Source organism: Urocitellus parryii, chromosome 11 (assembly GCF_045843805.1).
Source record: "Urocitellus parryii isolate mUroPar1 chromosome 11, mUroPar1.hap1, whole genome shotgun sequence".
Taxonomy (NCBI): Eukaryota; Metazoa; Chordata; class Mammalia; order Rodentia; family Sciuridae; genus Urocitellus; species Urocitellus parryii.
Window position 1 is genome coordinate 15,959,111 of NC_135541.1, and position 20,376 is coordinate 15,979,486.

The 20,376-nt window shown below is 40.6% G+C and overlaps 1 protein-coding gene across 3 annotated transcripts in view; it reads left to right on the forward strand.

Annotated features, from left to right (window-relative positions):
• The first annotated feature begins 485 nt into the window (after positions 1-485).
• Wdtc1 (WD and tetratricopeptide repeats 1) overlaps positions 486-20,376 on the forward strand; it is a 67,591-nt gene continuing 47,700 nt past the window's right edge. The window contains exons 1-3 of one of the 3 annotated variants that reach the window (XM_026391636.2): positions 486-813; positions 1,362-1,463; positions 19,766-19,913. In XM_026391636.2, coding sequence (XP_026247421.1) covers positions 19,866-19,913 — 48 coding nt within the window. In that variant the 5' untranslated portion in view covers positions 486-813; positions 1,362-1,463; positions 19,766-19,865. The remainder of the gene's footprint in view (positions 814-1,361; positions 1,464-19,765; positions 19,914-20,376) is intronic. The other 2 variants (XM_026391634.2, XM_026391635.2) reach the window with 2 other exon arrangements.

Genomic DNA, 20,376 nt, shown 5'->3' on the forward strand with positions numbered 1-20,376 from the left:
CAGGAGGGGTCCAGCAATTCAGGAGCTCAGAAGTCTTGAAGAGCTCTTAACGGTTGTGTTGTTCCTTGGGGGTAATGGGCGAGTGTGTGTGGGAGGGTCCCGAAAGCAGCGTGAAGAAGCATTTTTCATTGTGGTGGGAAGGGAGGTGCGTCCAGGTAACTAATGGCAACCGGGCGGGGCGAGCCCGCTCAGCCTGGGCTCCTTGGCGGCAAAAAACTACGACTCCCAGGATGCCTCAGGGCTTAACCCGCTTTCCCGCCCGCCCACTGGCTGCCGGTCCCGTGAGCAGCAAAGCGGATTGGCCGCGGCGGAGCGGGGCTCCCCCACTAGCAGGTTAGTAGGCGCCGCCGGCAGCAGACGTTGACCGGGCACGGGGGGGAGCTGGGGCCCCAGCTGGCCATTCTGGAAACTGTCGGGCGCCCTTTCCGTAGCGTAGCTACCGGCTGCGAGGCGCTGGGCGGGCGCGGAGACTGCGTGGCGCAGGCGCAGTGCTGGGCTTCTCCTGGGTCCCCAGACAGCTGGAGGAGATAAACAGAGCAGGAGGAGGGAGGGGAGTGCGTGTGTGAGAGCGCGCGAGGGAGTGTGAGTGTGTGTGAGCGCGGGTGTGAGGCGGTGCGCAGGGGCGGGCGGAGGCGCTGTCCGGCCCCGGCCAGGCGCCGGGCGGGGAGCATGGGAAGAGGCTAGAGCTGCCCGGGCCCCCCAGCCCCCTTCCCGGGATCTGCGCCCCCACTCCCGGGAGAGGGGCCGGGCCCCCCGGACGGACATGGGCTCCTGAAGTTGCGCCGCTGCTAGTCCGAGGAAGAGACCTGACAGGTACGAGTCGCCGCCGCCCCCAGCCCTCCGCGGGCGCCGAGGCGGGCACCGGCTCCCGCATCCCCAGAGCACGGGCCGCCGGCTCTGGGCTGGCTCCAACCCTGCCGGCCTGGGGGCCTGAGCCCGCCCGCCTCTGAGCCCCAGGATGTCCCGAGAGGGACAGGCCTCGTTGGGGCGGCGGGCAGAATGGGCCGGGGGTGGAGTGGAGACGGAGTGCTAGACGGGAGAAGGCTGTAGGTGTCCCGGGAGGCTCTGCTGGGGGAGAGGTGGAAGTCGTCCCATCACGGGACTTTTTTGCGGAGTTTTTGACATCTGATCTGGCACCGGTCTCAGGAAGAAGGGGGCAGGTGGAAGTCACAGGAGCAATGACCTGACCTGCTGTCTTGTTCGTATTTCTTTCTCTCTCTCCCTCTCTCTCCCTCTCTCTCCCTCTCTCTCCCTCTCTCTCCCTCTCTCTCCCTCTCTCTCTCTCTCCCCCCCTCCCCATCTCCCCCTCTCCCTCGTGTGTGTGTGTGTGTGTGTGTGTGTGTGTGTGTGTGTGTGTGTAGTTTCTGGCAGCCGCAGATGACTTCAGTGGCCCGTCCTGACTCCAAACTGAACTTTGTCAAGGTGTTTCCACCAGTCGCCTGGTACAAAGGATCTCTACTTGGGTATGGGCCATTCAGTACCCATTTCAAAGGGTAAATAGGAAGTGAGGAGATAGAAGGGACTTCGAACCAGCAGGATCCATTCTTTCTGAATACTGCAGTAGGACACCCCCTTGCCAGGCGGATTGGATTTGCTTGGTGCCCTCTGGCTTACTCTCCCCTGCCAGGGTTTCTAGAGAAGAAGTATGGGGGCTTATGACTTATGTTTGATAGCCTAATATGACTGTTTTCCCTAAAGTTTTTCTCTGATTTTCTTTAACTTCCTGAGAAAGTGATAAAGCGGCTTTAAAGTTTTCTTCTCAAGTTTGAGAGTTTAGGAACCTGATTCAGTCCCTACTTTTTCCAAGGATGGGATGGATAATCAGGGCAAAGTGGCAGTTGAGTGTTCCTTTTTAAAATAAGCCTGAAACAGTTTTGAGGGGAAAACTATTTTGAGGACATCTTCTGATTCAAAGAGGTTATGAAATCTCCACCTAAGGCACAGGTATGCCCAGTGGTCTGCATTAAGCTTATTTTGTACTTTAGAACGTTGGGTGGTTAGTTTCTGCTCACCATGGTGAAGGAACTACTTAAGGCTATTTCTGGTTTGAGTTCTGACTTTTCTTCTGTGTAATTCTTGTATCTTTAGAGGGATAAAATTGAATCTTTTTTGGGGGGTGTACTGGGGATTGAACTCAGGGGCATTCAGCCACTGAGTCACATCCCCAGACCTATTTTGTATTTTATTTAGAGACAGGGTCTCACTGAGGTGCTTAGCACATCGCTGTTGCTGAAACTGGCTTTGAACTCACAATCCTCCTGCCTCAGCCACCCCCCCCCCACCCAGCCACTGGGATTACAGGCATGCTCCACCTCACCCAGCTAGAATTGAATCTTTACTGCTGAGTGTAATACCCAGATCCTCTAAAACAGACCAAGGAATAACAGGGCTGAGACTAACAATTGATTTCTTTGTTGTAGATTGTCGTATTTCATTTGCAGGCCTAGAAAAAACCTTTTCTGTCAGTTTGTGACCACACTGTTTTGAAGTCTGGGATCCTTTTCCTTTTGACCTATTGGGGAATACACTTATGCTCAAGTCACATCTCAACTTGTAGAGACAGTGCTTTTGAATCAACTCTGCAGATTAATTTAGCAACAATCCTTATTTCTGCCTGGAACTTCTTTCCTGGTGGTCACTTAGGGAGAGAGAATATGTGTAATGCTTATGATGATAATGTTAACTATTATTTGCCAGTTTTGAATTGTCACACAGGTGGCAGTTTTTCTAGCTGGAAGGAATTCAGTATTGAATCATTCATCAAACACCCTCTATACAGTGTTTTCACACACCTGGACTTCAGGATGTAGAAAAACACAACTGAAGATATTAAAGCCCATTTGCAAATATCTGTGGATCTTGAGGAGCCAACTTCTGAGGAAGACTCAGACTGTGCCTCATTCTTACTTACTTTTATTTTTCTTCTCTCCTTTTAAATTAGGGCATATGGCCCACACATGCAGTTCTGGGTCTTAGATAAAGTCATAGACAGCATATAAGATAGTAATACTTGCCTTTTCTGATTTAACAATTACAGGGTGCAGTGGAGAATATTTGTAATCCCAGCAACTGAGGAGGCTGAGGCAGAAGATTGAAAGTTCAAGACTAGCCTCAGCAACTTAGAAAGACCTTGTCTCAAAATAAATAAATAAATAAATAAATAAATAAATAAATAAATAAATAAAAAGGATCAGGGATATAGCTCAGTGGTATAGTGTCTCTAGGTTTATTCCCCAGTGCAAAAACAAAAACAATAACAGCAGAAAATCTGTCCTGTTTCCTTTCTTCTTTCATTCTCATCTTTCTAGATTCTTCGCTACATCTTTGGGCTGCCATTTAAGGTTGCTGGAGCCATAGAATGCTTGGATCATGCTTTCTTCTTTTTTTTTTTTTTCCATGTCTTCAAAAACCCAGGTCCTGAAAGTTGCCATTAGAAACCAGTCCCATGTTATAGTTAATTCTGGCTAATTTACTTTGAGAGAGATTACCAGTTGGCATATGTCTTAAAAAGTGACTGACATTTATTGAGGGTCTGGTGTATGTTGGGCTTGGTACTAGGTAGTGTTCTTACTTTATTTAACAGTCATGATTGTATTGTGAAATCAGAATAATTTTCTCCATTATACATAGGAAGAAACAGATTCAGAGAAGTTAAGAAACTTGCTTAAAATCCCACAGCTAATAAGAGGAAGGATTGGAATTCAAACCCAGGTCTGTCTGCTTTGTGATATTGAGTTGCCTCTTGGGGCTATGACATGTGATAAGGGGCTGAAAAGACCAAGGTTGAGAGAGCCTGGGAAACATGATACCAGCCTGAAAATGCCTGAAGAATTGTCATGGAGAGAGGGAACTGGGCTTTCTCTATATGATTCTAGATGGCAGCACTAGGATTAAAGGAGAGAAAGTCCAAGAGAGTAGTCTTTGATTTGAGAGAAAATTTGATTTACTTTTTTTCTTATGGTTCTGGGGCTCAAATCCTGGGCCTTGTACATACTAGGCAAGCCCTCTGCCTCTGATTATATTCCAAGTCCTTTTATTTTGATATGGGTTTCACTAAGTTCCCTATGCTAACCTTGAACTTGTGATCCTGGTGCCTCAGTCTCTGGATTAGCTGGGATTACAAGCATGCACCACCATGCCTGGCCACCATAGTTTTAACACATTTCAGTCACCTCAAAAAGAAACTTCATACAGCAATGAGATACCACTTCATATTCAGTAGTATAGTTATGATTGAAAATACCTAAGCGAGTCACCTAGCGAAGAATTTGGCTTTCTAAAAACAAGATGGACTACCTTCTGAGGGAGAGTCACCCCATCATTGGATGTTTTCAAGCAGATTCTTTGCTGCATTTTTCACAGCTGTGATAGAAGGGTCCATACTCAGGTAGATATTTGAACTAAGTGATCTTTCAGTATTTTAAATAGTGTGATTCTATGAAAATGATATCAAACTCCCTGTCTTTTTCTTTTAATTTTTTTAGTTGTAGTTGGACACAATACCTTTATTTTATTATTTTTATGTGGTGGTGAGGATCGAACCCAGCACCTCGCACATGCTAGATGAGCGCTCTACCACTAAGCCACAACCCCAGCCCCACTCCCTATCTTTTTTATTATAAAAACTGACATGTGGGGCTGGGGATGTGGCTCAAGCGGTAGCGCGCTTGCCTGGCATGCGTGTGGCCCGGGTTCGATCCTCAGCACCACATACAAACGAAGATGTTGTGTCCGCCGAAAACTAAAAAATAAATATTAAAAATTCTCTCTCTCCTCTCTCACTCTCTCTTAAAAAAAAAGCTGACATGTATTCATTATCTGCTATATACTGGGCACTTGCTAGACACTTTTTTACAATATCTTACTTAAACCTCAGAAATCTTCTGTAAGGTAGAAATAATCATTATCTCCAAATGAAGAAACTAAGACTATAGAAAGTAAAGAAATATGCTGGAGGTTACATAGCTAGTGATGATAGGGATACTATTTGCACCCATGTTTGTTCCTTGTTAGCTTGGTGACCTAAGCTAAGTCACAGGTCATCTTTAAGCTAGTTTTCTCATTTGTAAAGTGAGGCTTATGATGGTACCTATGTTATAGTGAGCTTATGAGGACTGAATGATATAATATGTGCTTTTTACTGGACCTCATTGATTGCCCTCAAGAGCCAGGGCTTGGGAGTAAAGGAGTACCACTTTATTGGCTTCCTCAGGGTGAATTTGGGCCTGAGGGAACCCCTCAGAGTTTTGGGTCTCATTCTTTGTACTATTAGTAATAGCTGCAGACTCTTCAGAGGGCTTTGTGACAATAGTGACTAATACTAAAAACTTGAAACCTGAATAAGGGGAGGAAGTAGCCAACAGGTCAGAATATAGGAGGCAGCTTCAGGCCCAGTGCAAAGCAAATTCTCAGCCACTTTCACAGAGCCAGATTCAGGGGTCACTGTTTACATTTTTATATTTAATATCTTCTTTTACAACAAACAAGGTCAGAAACACTAGAGCTGTGCCAGAGCTGGATGCCAAGAATAATGAACCTTAATCCTCCCTGTAGCCATCTGGGGAGGTATTAACCCCATTTTCTTGGGGATAGGGTTCTGGGGGGAAGCAGGATAAGATAGCTCCCTTTGCCCAGGGAGCTATCCAGGGCTTTGAAGGGCAGAACCTTTGTAAGGTTTTTGTCTTTTTTTATGAACCCATTTTCTATTTTCAGGAAAAATAAAACTGCTTATTTTTGAATCTTTAGGGAACCTTTCTCAGAATTTGAGCCAGGTAGCCCTTTTTGGGCACCTTTTTCAGTTGAGGCCTGAGTGTTTGGGGGCTGCTGTCTTACTGGTTCCCTCTTGAGTCACAATCTGGAAGTAGTACAGATGTAACTGAGTTAGAAAGGAAGCATTTCCAAATTGATTGGCTTGTTTTTGTTTGATCTTTCTGCTAAGTAGAGTTAGAGGGTGAAACTTCAGCGACTTCCCTCCAAGAGGTAGTACTTTGATTGGGGCAGGATTTGGAAAGATGCAAATTAAAGGTAAAGTCCAAGACTAGATGCTCTTCATTAAATATGGAGAGAGGACAGCATTATCAAAATATGTTTCTTTTTCTCTTTCTGTTCCCTTCTATCTTATGATAATTGTGGGCCTAGGAGAAGGCAGGTAAACTATGATCACTGAAAGGCAAAGTTCTGAAAACATACTCAAAAAATGTTCACAAAGCTCAAATGGGACTATAAAGTCCATTCAGGCAGAGGAGGCATCAAAGTGAGTTCTCATTTAATCTCCCAAGAAAGTAAAGAATTTTTTAGGAATGACTTCCATAGAGAAAGCTTCAGTCAACCCCGAGTGGGATCATTTGAGTCAGGAGCCTCAAATGTGGTAAGGAACATTTCCGAAGGTGCTTCACTGATGAGACTTCCTACAGCTTTCCTAGGAACTCTTCCTTGTGCTAGCTTCAGCAGAGTGAAGTTTTTGTTTTGTTTGTTTGGGTTTTGGTGCTGGGAATGAACCCAGGGCTTTGCACATGCTAAGCAGGAGTTCTACCACTAAGCTAAATCCCCAGCCAGAGCAATTTTGACTTGGATGTAGTTCAATTAGAGATAGTAATAGTAGTTATTTTTTGGTTGTCAATGGCCTGGACTCTGGGGTCAGAATATCTAGATTGACTCTGTTTAATAACTATGTAACTTTGGTAAGTTAACTTTCTGTGCTTGAGATCCTTCATCTGTAAAGTGAGGATAATAATAGCACCTGTCTCATAGGGCTGTTAGGAGGAATCTGTGAGATAGATAGCACTTGTAAAACATTTAGAATGTTCAATAAGTATCATTTACCAGCCTTGGTATCAGGCATTTTACACATGTGCTCTTCCATTTCTTAATACCCTGCAAAGGTGGGTATTATTAATTTAGGAAACTGAGGTTTAGAAATGTTAAGTCATGGGGCTGGGGTTGTGGTTCAGCGGTAGAGTGCTTGCCTAGCACGTGTGAGGCCCTGGGTTCGATCCTCAGCACCACATAAAAATAAATAAACAAAATAAAGGTATTGTGTCCAACTAAAAAATAAATATTAAAAAAAAAAGAATGTTAAGTCACACAGAAAATAGTGGCAGAGCTGGAATTTGAACCTTAGATCTGTTATATTCCACAACTCAATCCTTATTATGCTACTTCTAGTGACCTTTATGAATTGAAAATACAGCTTGGTCTTCACTTTGTTGCATTTTTTTCCTTTTATATAGGATTGCTCCAGTAGGAAAACCACCACAAATAGAGTTAAAGAAAACTTGAGCATGTCTTTTGCATAATTGAGAATGTCGAAAGGGAGTCTAGTTGTCACCCTGGCTGGAGGCAACATGTCCAGAGGAAAAGAATACAGATGATTTAAATTCTCTCTTCTATTTTCTGCTAAATAGTAATATCTCCTTAGAATCATAGGAGAGGGTTATTGGAAGGAGTTTTGTAGCTCATATCTGAGTCATCCTTGCATTTTACAGATGGAAAAAGAGACAGAGAATGAAATGCCTCACTAAGGGTCTTACAGCCAGTTAAAAGCAGAGGCTGGCTTGGAGCACAAGACCCCAGATCCCAGTCCAGTGCTTCTTCCTCAGTATCATGTAATGTTGTGCTTCAGTTATCCCTTGTTAAGTGGGGATAATAATAGCTTTATGGATTCCTCACAGGATAGTTCTGAAGCAATTTAAAAGTATGAACAAGAGCACTGTGATAGGAATAAAATATTATAATGTATGCAAGGTAGTCATGTTGTTATTCATTAAGGAACGGTTCAGTAATCATTATTAATACCTGCTAAATTCATCACTCCTGGGAGACCTAGGAGGATTAATAGATGAATGAGATGAAGAGCTGGCCCTCAGGATGCTTTGTTTTTTAAAGAACAGAAGCCACATACTCCTCCCATTCAAGGTAGAATACAGACAGGAGGAAAGGATAAGAAGTGAATTTTCTTTTTATATGTAAGTTGTGATTTTTGAGGTAGAGAAAAGGAAAAAAGATTTGGGGCTTTTCTTAATAATTGATATATAATTCACATACCATAAAAAAGTATGCAATTAGCTGTTTTTAGTAGTCGCAAAGTTTGTGCAACCCTCGTCACTATCTCATTTTAGAACACTTCCATCACTCAAAAAAAGAAGCACATATTTTTTTTTCTCTACATTTTTTATTGGTGCGTTATAGTTGTACATATGGTGGGGTTTGTTGTTGCACATTAGTACATGCACACAGTATCACAGTATAATTTGACCAGTATCCCTCCCCAGCACTCTTCTATTTCCCTTCTCCTACCTTCTGATCGCCTTCCTCCATTCTACTGATTTCTCTTTGCTTTTCATTCGTTCACCCCCCCCCACCTTTCTTTCCCTTTTTCCTCTCTAGCTTCCACATGTGAGAGAAAACATGTCTCTTAACCTTCTGAGTTTGGCTTATTTCTCTTAACACAATGGTCTCAAGTTCCATCCATTTTCCTGTGAATGATAATTTCATTCTTTGTGGCTGAATAAAACTCCATTGTGTATATATACTGCATTTTATTTATCCATTCATTTGCTGATGGATATCTAGGCTGGCTCCATAGTTTGGCTATTGTGAATTGTGCTGCTATAAACATGGGTATGCATGTATTGCTATGGTATGCTGACTTTAATTCTTTAGGATGATTACCAAGGAGTGGTATAGCTGAGTCATATCGTTGTTTCATACCTAGTATTTTGAGGAACTTCTATACTAATTTCAATAATTTACAATCCCACTAACAGTGTAAAAGTGTTCCTTTTTCCCCACATCCTCTCCAACATTTATTATTCGTCATATTCTTGATGATGCCATTCTGACTGGTGTGAGACGAAATATCAGTGTAGTTTTGATTTTTCATTTCCCTAATTGCTAATGATGTTGAACATTTTTTCATATATTTGAGAAACACATACTTTTAAGATATTACCACCTGTCCACCGATCATCCTCATCTCCTCTTTTATCCTTAAGCAACCACTAATTTACTTTCTATCTCTATAGGTTTTCCCGTTCTTGAAATTTTATATAAGAAATCATATAATACATTGCTTTAATCATCTTAAAAATAAACAAATCACTTATGTATTTATTTTTTACTTATTTTTTTAACACATTGTCTTTTGTGACTGACTTCTTGCACTTAGAATGTTTCCAGTTATCCATATTGTAGTATAAACTAGTATGTCATTCCTTTTTATGTAAATAATATTCCATTATGCGACTATACCACATTGTATTTATCCATTCATAAGTTAATGGGCATTTGAGTTGTTTCTACTTTGGGGCTATTATAAATAACACTACTATGAACATTCCTGTATAAATTTTTGTATGGCTATTTGTTTTCAGTTCTCTTGGATATATACCTAGGATTGGGATTTCTAGGTCATGTGTTAATTCTATGTTTAACCATTTGAGGTGGGCTTTTCCTTTTTTTTTTTTTTTTAATGTGCTGGGAATGGAACCCAGGGCTTTGCACATGCTAGGCACATATTCTGCCATTAAACCACATCCCCCCCCTTGGGCTGGGGATGTGGCTCAGGCGGTAGCGCGCTCGCCTGGCATGCGTGCGGCCCGGGTTCGATCCTCAGCACCACATACCAACAAAGATGTTGTGTCCGCCAATAACTAAAAAATAAATATTAAAAAATTCTCTCTCTCTCTCTCTCTCTCTCTCTCCCTCTCCCTCTCCCTCTCCCTCCCTCCCTCTCTCCCCCTCTCCCTCTATCACTCTCTCTTTAAAAATCAAAACAAAAAAAATCACATCCCCAGCCTGAGGTGTGCTTTTTTATTTTATTTTATTTTTTTGATACTTGGGATTTAACCCCCAAGGGTGCTTAACCACTGAGCCACATTCCCAGCCCTTATTATTTTCTTTTTTATTTAGAGACAGGGTCTCACTAAGTTGCTTAGGACCTAGCTAAGTTGCTGAGGCTGGCCTCAAACTTGCCCTCCTCCTGCCGCACCCTCCTGAGTTACTGGGTATTCAGGCATGTGCCACCATGCCCAACCTCCATAGTTTTAAAACATTCTTTCACCTCAAAAAAAAAAAACCTCACACCACAATGAAACACCACTTCATACTCAGTCAGATGGCTATAAATTTTTTTTTTTAAAGAGAGAGAATTATTTTTTTAATATTTATTTTTTTAGTTTTTGGCGGACACAACATCTTTGTTTGTATGTGGTACTGAGGATCGAACCCGGGCTGCACGCATGCCAGGCGAGCGCGCTACCGCTTGAGCCACATCCCCAGCCCTATAAAATTTTTTTGTAGTTGTAAATGGACAGAATGCCTTTATTAGTTTATTTTTATGTGATGCTGAGGATCGAACCCAGTGCCTCACACATGCTAGGCAAGTGCTCTGCCGCTGAGCTATAGCCCCAACCACCATACACACACACACACACACACACACACACATATATCTGAAGATCAAACCCAGAGTGCTTAACTACTAAGCTACATCGCCAGCCCTTTTTATTTTTTATTTTAAGACAGGGTCTTCAGCTGCTCAGGGGGCTGAGGCAGGAGAATCACGATTTCAAAGCCAGCCTCAGCAACAGCAAGGTGCTGCAACTCAATAAGACCCTGTCTCTAAATAAAATTCAAATAGAGCTGGGAATGTGGCTGAGTGCCCCTGAAATCAATATCCAGTACCAAAAAAAAAAAAAAAAAAAAAAAGTCTTACTAAGTTGCTTAGGTCCTTACTAAAGCTGGCCTTGAATTTGCTTGCTATCTTGCCTCAGCCTCTCGAGCTGCTGGAATTATAGGTGTATGCCACAATGCTCCCCAATAACATTTCATATTAATGGAAGCATATAATATATAGTCTTGCACTTAGAATAATGTTTCTAAGTTCATCTATGTTTAGTATATATCAATACTTCATTACTTTTTACAGTCAAATAACAAATGTGGATGTACACATTTTAAAAATCTAGTCATTGCTTGATAGGCGGTTGTTTTGCCTTTTGGCTATGATGAATAATGCTACTGTAAACATTCTTGCACAAATTTTTGTGTGGCATATCTTTGTTTTTAACAAGTCACATTTTGCTTTTGATCTTGCATTTCAAAGCTAACACAGGTGATAAAGACTATACTCCCTGCCCTGACTGCCCCCTGCCCAATACTACAGTGGAATTCTCATTGTTTCTGGTAGGGAAATGAGAAAGAAATGTAACCTATGCTGCTGAGCATATATAACAAGAGTTTTAGTAAAATTCATATTTGGCTAACATCTCTTGAGCACCTACTGTGATCCAGGTACTATTATACACTTTCTTTTTTTTTTTTTAATTTGTTTTTTGAGAGAGAGAATTTTTATTTATTTTTTTTTTAGTTTTCAGCGGACACAAGATCTTTGTATGTGGTGCTGAGGATCAAACCTGGGCCCCAAGCATGCCAGGCGAGCGCGCTACCACTTGAGCCACATCCCCAGCCCCTATTATACACTTTCATAGATAATTTATTTCTCACAACAGACTCATTTTACAAATGAGGAAGTTAAAACTCAGAAAATTTTTTTTTTGCGGAGGCACCAGGGATTGAATTCAGGGACACTCGACCACTGAGCCACATCCTCAGCCCTATTTTGTATTTTATTAGAGACAAGGTCTCACTGAGTTTCTTAGCACCTCACTAAATTGCTGAGGCTAACTTTGAACTTGCGATCCTTCTGCCTCCACCTCCCAAGCAGCTAGGATTACAGGTATGTGCTACCGTGCCCAGCCATTAATTAACTCAGAAAACTTAAATAACTTACCTAATTGGCATGTTGAAAGGGCTGGAATTCAGGCCCCCCAGATACCTCAGTATTTGAAGTCTATTCTCTTTTTGTTACATTATCCAGATAGGACTATGGCACACATGGCATGGATGGTTCCTTTTGTTGGAATATTACCATTCAGTCCTTGGTTCCAGATAGGTAATCTTTGCGGATGGCCTTTGTTCTAAGGCTTATTAACCTCAGGCTATTATATTATTGGTACCCTTTGCATTGTGAGTAGATAAATTCCTCCAAATTAAGCAATTAATTGAATTTTTTTAAAGTACATGGGGACTGAACTCAGGGGTACTTTCCCATTGAGTTCTCTCTCTCTAGCCCTTTATTTGTTTATTTAATTTTGAGACAGTGTTTTGCTAAATTGCCCAGGCTAGCCTTGAACTTTCATTTCTCCTGCCTTAGCCTCCAAAGAAGCTAATTCCAAGCAAATGCCATTATGCCCAGTGAATATTATATACTGTTATTAACATTCTTTGTAATAGCAGAGATATGTTCAGAGAAGAGAGTTTTCCAGTTTTAAAATGAAAGTTTGTGAAAGAGATGAGGCTAAAGTACTAGGCATTTTAGAGCTCTAGGAACAGAATACCAGAGGTGTAACATCTGCATAGCAGCTCATATTTTTATTATAATATTATGTTTTCCTGTGTGCCATAGTATTTTTATGTTTGTCATATCCTTAGCTCAGACATTTATCTTTCTTCTTGCTTTTCATTGAGTACCTGTTAGAGCTGGCCTGCAGTATCCTAAACTATAGAAGATGCTATTCTTAAACCTTTGTACTCTAGCTGAAGAAATTTTTGTTGAGCTTTCATGTTCTGTAAACAGTTTAGCCCTCAGTGGTATTAGGGCTTTAAGTGTGAATATCAGGATATATTAAATTAACTGTGTTTGCCTTAGGATGAAGAAAATACGCATTGAACATTTCCTGTGGCCTGTCATGGTCCACATTTTCCTTTAGTGATTTCCAGGGTGCCTTGTTCTACTCTCATATGTTTAATTTATTTCCTTGCTGTCATTTTTGTGCTTTCTTCTAATATGTATGAAAAAAATAGTATAAACAATATTTAATTCATTATTCCATGTTATTCCTTCTAAATTTATTGTCATTGTTATTCCTATTGTTAATTCAGTTAAATTTCCTATTCGAAAAAGGGACTAAAGTCTTTCAATAGCTCTGATTATGATGGTGTTGCTGCCACTGATATTCTATTAAGGACAACTATATAGTGATCTCTTTTGGGTGGGATTTTGGAGATTGAACCCAGGGGTACTTTACCTCTGATCTACATTCCCAGCCCTTTTTATTTTTGGGGATAGGGTCTCACTAAGTTGCTTAGGGCCTTAGTAAGTTGCCATGACTTGCACTCCCTCAGCCTTCCAAGTTTCTGAGATTACAGGTGTGCCCCACCATGCCTGGCACCATATTGAATTCTCTTTAAAGAGAATGGTCTGTATTTCTGTATTTGACATGTTCTCTGCTGTATTTCTTTTCTTTCTTTCTTTCTTTTTTTTTTTTTAGAAAGAGTGTGAGAGAGAGAGAGAATTTTTTAATATTTATTTATTTTTTAGTTTTTGGCGGACACAACATCTTTGTTTGTATGTGGTATTGAAGATCGAACCCGGGCCGCACACATGCCAGGCGAGCGCGATACCACTTGAGCCACATCCCCAGCCCTCTCTGCTGTATTTTCCTTCCTTCCTTCCTTTTTTTCTATTTCTTGTATGTGTGTGTGTGTGCGTGCGCATGCGTGCTCCGCAAATGCTGGGGATTCCATCCAGTGCCTGCAGCATGCTAGTCAAGTGCTCTACCACTCATTTTTTTTTTTTTTTCCCCAAGTGCTGGGGATTGCACCCAGAGCCTCATACATGCTAATCCTTTTTTTTTTTTTTAAATTTTGAGATAGGATCTTGCTGAGTTGTTGAGGCTAACCTCCAGCTTTTCATCCTCCTGTTTCAGCCTCCCAAATAGCTGGGATTGCATGAATAAGCCACTACACCCAGTGTCAGCTATATTTTCAAAGTCTAGCACTTTTAAAATTTTTTTCTGAATTCTCAAAGTCACTAATTTCAGCCTTTTTGCCTCTCAGCAGAACTGAACATTATGTAATTTGCATACCACACCAGAGAGAGAAATCCCCATGATGTAGTTCTCTCTACTATTTAATCATATATGTAACTTCCTTATATCAATTCCAAGTCTCTCATTCCATATCTAAATTTTTCACTACTTCAAGAACCCCCTTAAAATCATGTTTTAAAATTTGACCATGATTAAAATCTCCTTATCATCCAATAACTATTGTTATTTATCTAATTATTTGTGTTTAAGATACTTTTAGATTGAAGTATAAAACTAGTTTTGCCCCTTCATAGATTTAAGGGTATTTCCCTCCTGGTGTGACTCTTTTAAATAATATCCACTTAGATGTGTTCCCAGTTATGTTTGTCTGCCTGTAAAAAGTTTGTGGAAAGACACTCAATTTCTGTTTCCTTGTGAAGGGAGAAGGTAGGCCATGGTCCAGGACAAACTATCTGCTATTACATTATCCTTTTTTTCTCAGGATGGGAGCAAAAAAAAGAAAAAACTTTATCAGAATGCTAGCTAAGGTATTAGTTGTATTGAATTATTGAATTTTACCCTTTAGTTTTTCCAAGTCTCTGCCTTTCACTCTGTTATAAATCCCAATTTCCATTTTGCTTTTTTTTTTTTTTTTTTTTTGCTGTTCTAGAGATTGTACCCAGGGGTACTGTATTTCTGAGCTACATTCCCAGCCCTTTTGAAAGAGGATCTCACAAATTGCTGAGACCAGCCTTGAATTTGCAATTCTCCTGCCTTAGCCTCCAGAATTTCTAGGATTACAGGTGTATGCCACCGCACCTGGCTCCATTTTACCCTTTTTCTTTCCTTTTTTTCTTTTTTGTACTGGGAATGGAACCCAGAGGCACTGAACTACATTCCCAGTACTTTTTATTTTGAAACAGGGTCTCACTAAGTTGATGAGGCTGGCAGTGAACTTGTGATCTTCCTGCCTCAGCTTCCCAAGTCATTGGAATTCTAGCATGCACCACCACACTCAGTTCCATTTTACCTTTTGACTGAATGTGGTTTCCTGCTAGTCTGGTTTTGTTTTGTTTTGCCTTGCCTCTCTTGTACCTTTTAGTATGCCAATTTTAGCTAAACCCCCTTGTCTTTGATTCTGATCTCGCTTAGTATATGTACTATGTCTTTCATCTCAATGTTCCCCATATCTAACAAAAAATTGCTTGATGATTGATAAATACTCAGTTAATTTTGTAAGAAAATTAATGAGTAGTGACAATTTAGTTGGCTCTTTTTCCCAAAAGAGTGAACATTATTGTAGTGAACATTATTGTAGATCGTTATATGCCATATGGTTAACAGTATGGGCTTTAGACTCATAGCCCTGGACTCAAATCCCTGCTCCAGCTCCAAATTATTAGCAGAGTGATGTTTTGAAAATTGTTTTATGACCATGAATCTATTTTCTTATCTGTAGAATGGTGATGGTAGATTGTACCTTACAAATTTTTTTTTAAATATTTATTTTTTAGTTGTAGTTGGACACAATACCTTTATTTCACTTATTTATTTTTATGTGGTGCTGAGGATCGAACACAGGGTTTTGCACATGCGAGGTGAGCACTCTACCACTGAGCCACAACCCCAGCCCAGTACCTTACAAATTTTTGAACCTCTTTTCCTTCACTGCCTTAACACTTTCCCTTTGGAACTGTCTTCCCCCAGTTCTTTGCTTGTTGTTCATGTTTCAGCTTTAATGTCATCCTCTCAACCCCTTTGTATTAGGCAGAATTTGTAATTGTAAGCAACAGAAACCAAGTCTGGCTGATGATTGAAGGGGATTAGAGAAGCTTACAAAACATCAGGGAAGACCACAGAGCCAGGCTTGAAAAAATAGGCTAGTACAAGAGAATCTGGGCAGTAATTCACAGAACCAGTCCAGTGAGGACACTATTGCCATCACCATTCACACAGTGCATTCCACTGCCACCTGCAGCTCTGGACCTTGGTGGTCACTGTAGCCACCCATTGCTATACCCCAGCAGGGACTCTTTGCTGTCTTCAGACTCTGTGACACTAGAAACCAATTCAGGGTCCAGGAATGATGGGTCTGTTGGTATAGCGTGGATCATATGTACCCACTCTAGCTATAAGGGAGCCTTAGAGAATCTCAGTTGGCATCATTTCCACTTTTCCACTTCATAGTGGGAAGGGGCTCTGCTTCCCACCAGACTCAGTAGATAGGGAATTCCCAAAATATGGGAAGGGGTTTGGAGCAGCCAGACAATTCCAAAAATGACCACTACATCATCTTTGACCTCAAGTCTAAAAATAGCTCATGAGTCATTCTCACATCATCTAGTTTCATTGTCATCACAGCATTTTTCACTGTTGGATATCTTCTTATTTTATTTATATTTGTGTTGGGTATTTTGTTCTGTTTTATGTTCTTTTTTTTTGTGGTACTGGGGATCAAGCTAGGGTCTTGTGTCCAGCTAGGCAAGCACTCAACCACTGAGCTACATCCCCAGTCTTCTATTATTGTTTATTGTCTGTTTCCTCCTGCTACAATATAAGTACCCTGCCTGTTTTGCTCACTGCTGTATCTCCTGGGCCTGGAACAGTATCTGGCACATAGTAGAAGCTTCTTGCATTCATTGGTTAAATTAATAAATATATGAGTTAATGAATGAATTAGTACAATGCCTGGCACATAGCAAATACATAATATTTGGTTAATTACTATTCTTAGCAGATAAAAACATTTGCATTCTTTTTGAAAAAATATTTTTTAATTGTAGATGTATACAATACCTTTATTTTATTTACTTATTTATTTGTTTGTTTATTTATTTATTTATTTTTATGTGGTGCTGAGGATCAAACCCAGTGCCTCACACACGCCAGATGTGTGCACTACTATTGAGCCACAACCCCAGCCCCAGTATTTGTTTTCTTAAGAGAAAAATACTTTTTTTCCTTTCTATAAGGGATTGAACCCAGGGCTTCATATATGTTAAGCCAGTCCTCTGCTGCTGAGCTATAACCCTTGCCTGGAAAAAAACAAAAACAAACAAAAAAAACTTCTGATTTACATTGTTTCACTTGACTTCCATGGCAGTTCTCCAAGGAAAACAGTAGGGGCAAGGAATGAACCTTTTTGTGGTGACATACATGGCCCCTTCAGTGTTTTGTTCCTGTGCCTGTGAGAGAGACTTGAGCAAGGTCACACATTCTTCCTAGTTTGGTGTTATTTTCATTTTAATATAGTTTATCTCACATTCTTGGTGATTGCATGAAATTATATTTTTGTTTTGGGTTTGATCATTATGTAGACACAATTGCTGCCAGTATTTAGCTTAAGTAGCTTTATTTTATCTTTTTTTTTTTTTTTAGTCGTCAGTGGACCTTTATTTTATTTATATGTTGTGCTCAGAATTGAACCCAGTGCCTCACACATGCTAGGCAACCGCTCTACCACTGACCTACAACCCCAGCCCTAGCTTATATTAATTATCTGATGGCCAAAGAGCGCTACAACAGTCATCTTGAAAATGTAGTTGTTTTCAGTTGGTATTCCTGGATGTTCTTGGTGCTTACAGGTGCTGTAAGGGATGCCTTTTTAACAGCTTATGATCCCAAAAATCAATTTTAGAGACATTAGCCCCAAAGAACTCAAGTTGAATGGGGACACCTAATCAAGCAGCAAATTTTAGCATTAAAGGGGAAAAAAAATCCCTGCAATAATATAATGTTTAGAAATATAGTTTCCTTTTGTGTTAAATGCCAAAAGAAAGGAGGGAGGCTATTCACAGATCAGGTGAAAAAGGTGTAATTTCATGAGGGTGTATTAGAAATCTGCAGATGGTTGGTGGAAGATCCAGAAATGGCCTTGGGAGGTCCTAATGTCTTAGATGATTGGTAGAGAGACCTGGTGGAAGTACAGACATTCTCACAGCACAGAAAACTATCATAGGGAAGAAAGAGTAGACTTCTGTATGGCCCAGAAGTGGAAGTAGGACCAAAATATTAAAATAACAAGAAACAGAACTTCCTTTAAAAATGGTAGGTGGGCTGGGCGTGGTGGCACATACATGTAATCCCAACAACAGGCTAAAGCAGGAGGATAACAAGTTTGAGGCTAGCCTCAGCAATTTATCGAGGCCCTAAACAATTTGATGAGAACTTGTCTCAAAATAAAAAATAAAAAGGACTGGAGACGTGGCTCAATGGTGAAGCACCCCTGGGTTCAGTTCCCAGTACCAAAAAAGGGTACAAAACAAAACAAAAAAACAGTAGGTAGGGATGTAGCTCAGTGGTAGAACACTTGTCTAGCATGTGCAAGGCCCAGGGTTCCATCCGTAACACCACAAAAAACAAAAATATTAAGTTTTTTCTTCCTCCATTTTTTTTTGTTTGTTTTTTACTGATTAAGAATTAATATGCCAGGGGCGGTGGCCCATGCCTGTAATCCCAGCAGCTCAGGAGGCTGAGACAGGAGGATTGCAAGTTCAAAGCCAGCGTTAGCAATTTAGCAAGGCCCTGAGCAACTCGGTAAGACCCTATCTCTGAATAAAATATAAAAAAGAGCTGGGGTCGGGCTGGGGATGTGGCTCAAGCAGTAGCGCGCTCGCTCGCCTGCCATGCGTGCGGCCCGGGTTCGATCCTCAGCACCACATAACCAACAAAGATGTTGTGTCTGCCGAGAACTAAAAAAAATAAATATTTAAAAAAAAAAAAAAAAAAAAAGAGCTGGGGATGTGGCTCAGTGGTTGAGTGCCTCTAATTCAATCCCTGGTTCCAAAAAAGAAAAAAAAAATTAATGTGTCTTTCTAGGGAAAAAAATTAAAACATTTGAAAATTTGAAGAAAAAAATCAGCCATACTCTTATCCAAAGCAGCTATTTTTTTATATTACCTTTTAAAAGCATAGCTATGATGTATTTGTTGAAAAAGCAGCATGCTATGATATAAGCATTTTTTACATTTTTAATCTCTGCATAATATCTTATGACTATATTATTTAGCTATTCCTATTTTATTGGAAACTTGTAGCTTTATTTTTGTTTTTTTGCTGTTAAAAAATTCTGGATGAATATGCTTAAGTGTGGAACTTTTTTCCTTGACATTTTTAGTTTTTCTGTGCAGAATTCTCAGAAATGGGATTACTTGTTCTTTCCAACCAGGGCAGTATAACACAGGGATATATTCAAATCTGGTGAGACTAAAGGTGGATCTATCAGGATGTTAAAGAGGAATTTCTTTATTGGGTTGAATCTTGGAGATGGTCACCATTACACTAAGTGTCACTTTTTTTTTTTTTTAAATTTCAGGTTTATTATTAAGGCTATTACAGAGGATACAGGTGAAGAGATAGAGCAAGGCATGTAGGAAGGGGCTCACGACCCTCCAGGAACTTCCATTTGTTGAGCTATCTGGACACTCCTCTTCCCACTATTTGATTATGTGAATCTATGAGAGAGTTGTGTTCTGTCTTTGATTCTTCAAGTTGAGGACCAGAGATTTGAAGCATAACTAAATGTTCAGATGGGCTGCCACCGTGCAAACTGAGCAAGAGAAACTTACATCTCTCTAGCTCTGCACCTTGTTCTGACTTTCAGGATGTGTTTTCTTTTGTACACATATCCAATCCCCACCCCCGCCCCAATTTTCTGGTGAAGCGTGCATGAGTCTATCAGTGTTTATTCCAGTGTTTCCTGTGCTTATGAGTCTCTGTCCTCCCTGCCTTTACGCATTGCAAGGGTTCTTCAACACTACAGATCAGGACCAACCCACTCTGACACAAATCACAGGAAATATTTCATTGAATGGGCTGGTGAACTGTTTTTTGTTGAATCAAGCCCTGAAGTCACCTTATTCTACTCCCCAAATTTATGATGTTTCTTCCTCCAGGGAATTAAATGTGTGTCTTGTGGATCTGGACTTGGCTGGAATGCACCAGGATCCTGAAGATCCTTCCATAGCTTCTTCCTGTTGAACCCATTAAGAGAAGATGGCAAAAGTCAACATTACTAGAGACCTCATCCGTAGGCAGATCAAGGTAAGCATTGCAGACTAATGAATCAGAGTATGAGATCCTTTCTTCCCTAGAGATTCGTTTTACAGATGAAAAAACTGAGATGTAAATTGGTGACTTGCCTAGAGTTACATAGCTAGTTGACAGTAGACCTAGGACTATATAGTTTTTTTTTTTTTTTTTTTTTTTGTTGTTTTTTTGCAGGGGGGCAGGTACTGAAGATTAAACCCAAGGTGTTTTATCACTGAGCTATATCCCCAACCTTTTTAAAATTTCTTGAGAGAAGGTCCTGCTAAATTGTTTGAGGCCTTGCTAAGTTGCTGAGACTAACCTCCAACTACATTCCTCTTGCCTTGGCTTCCTAAATTGCTGGGATTACAGGTGTATGCCACCATACCCATGCTTTCCCATCTTCTTTTATCAAAGAACATGGAATTTATGGAGAGTCCTTTGTCCAAGAGCTTACACCAGCTGCTGAGATCAATAC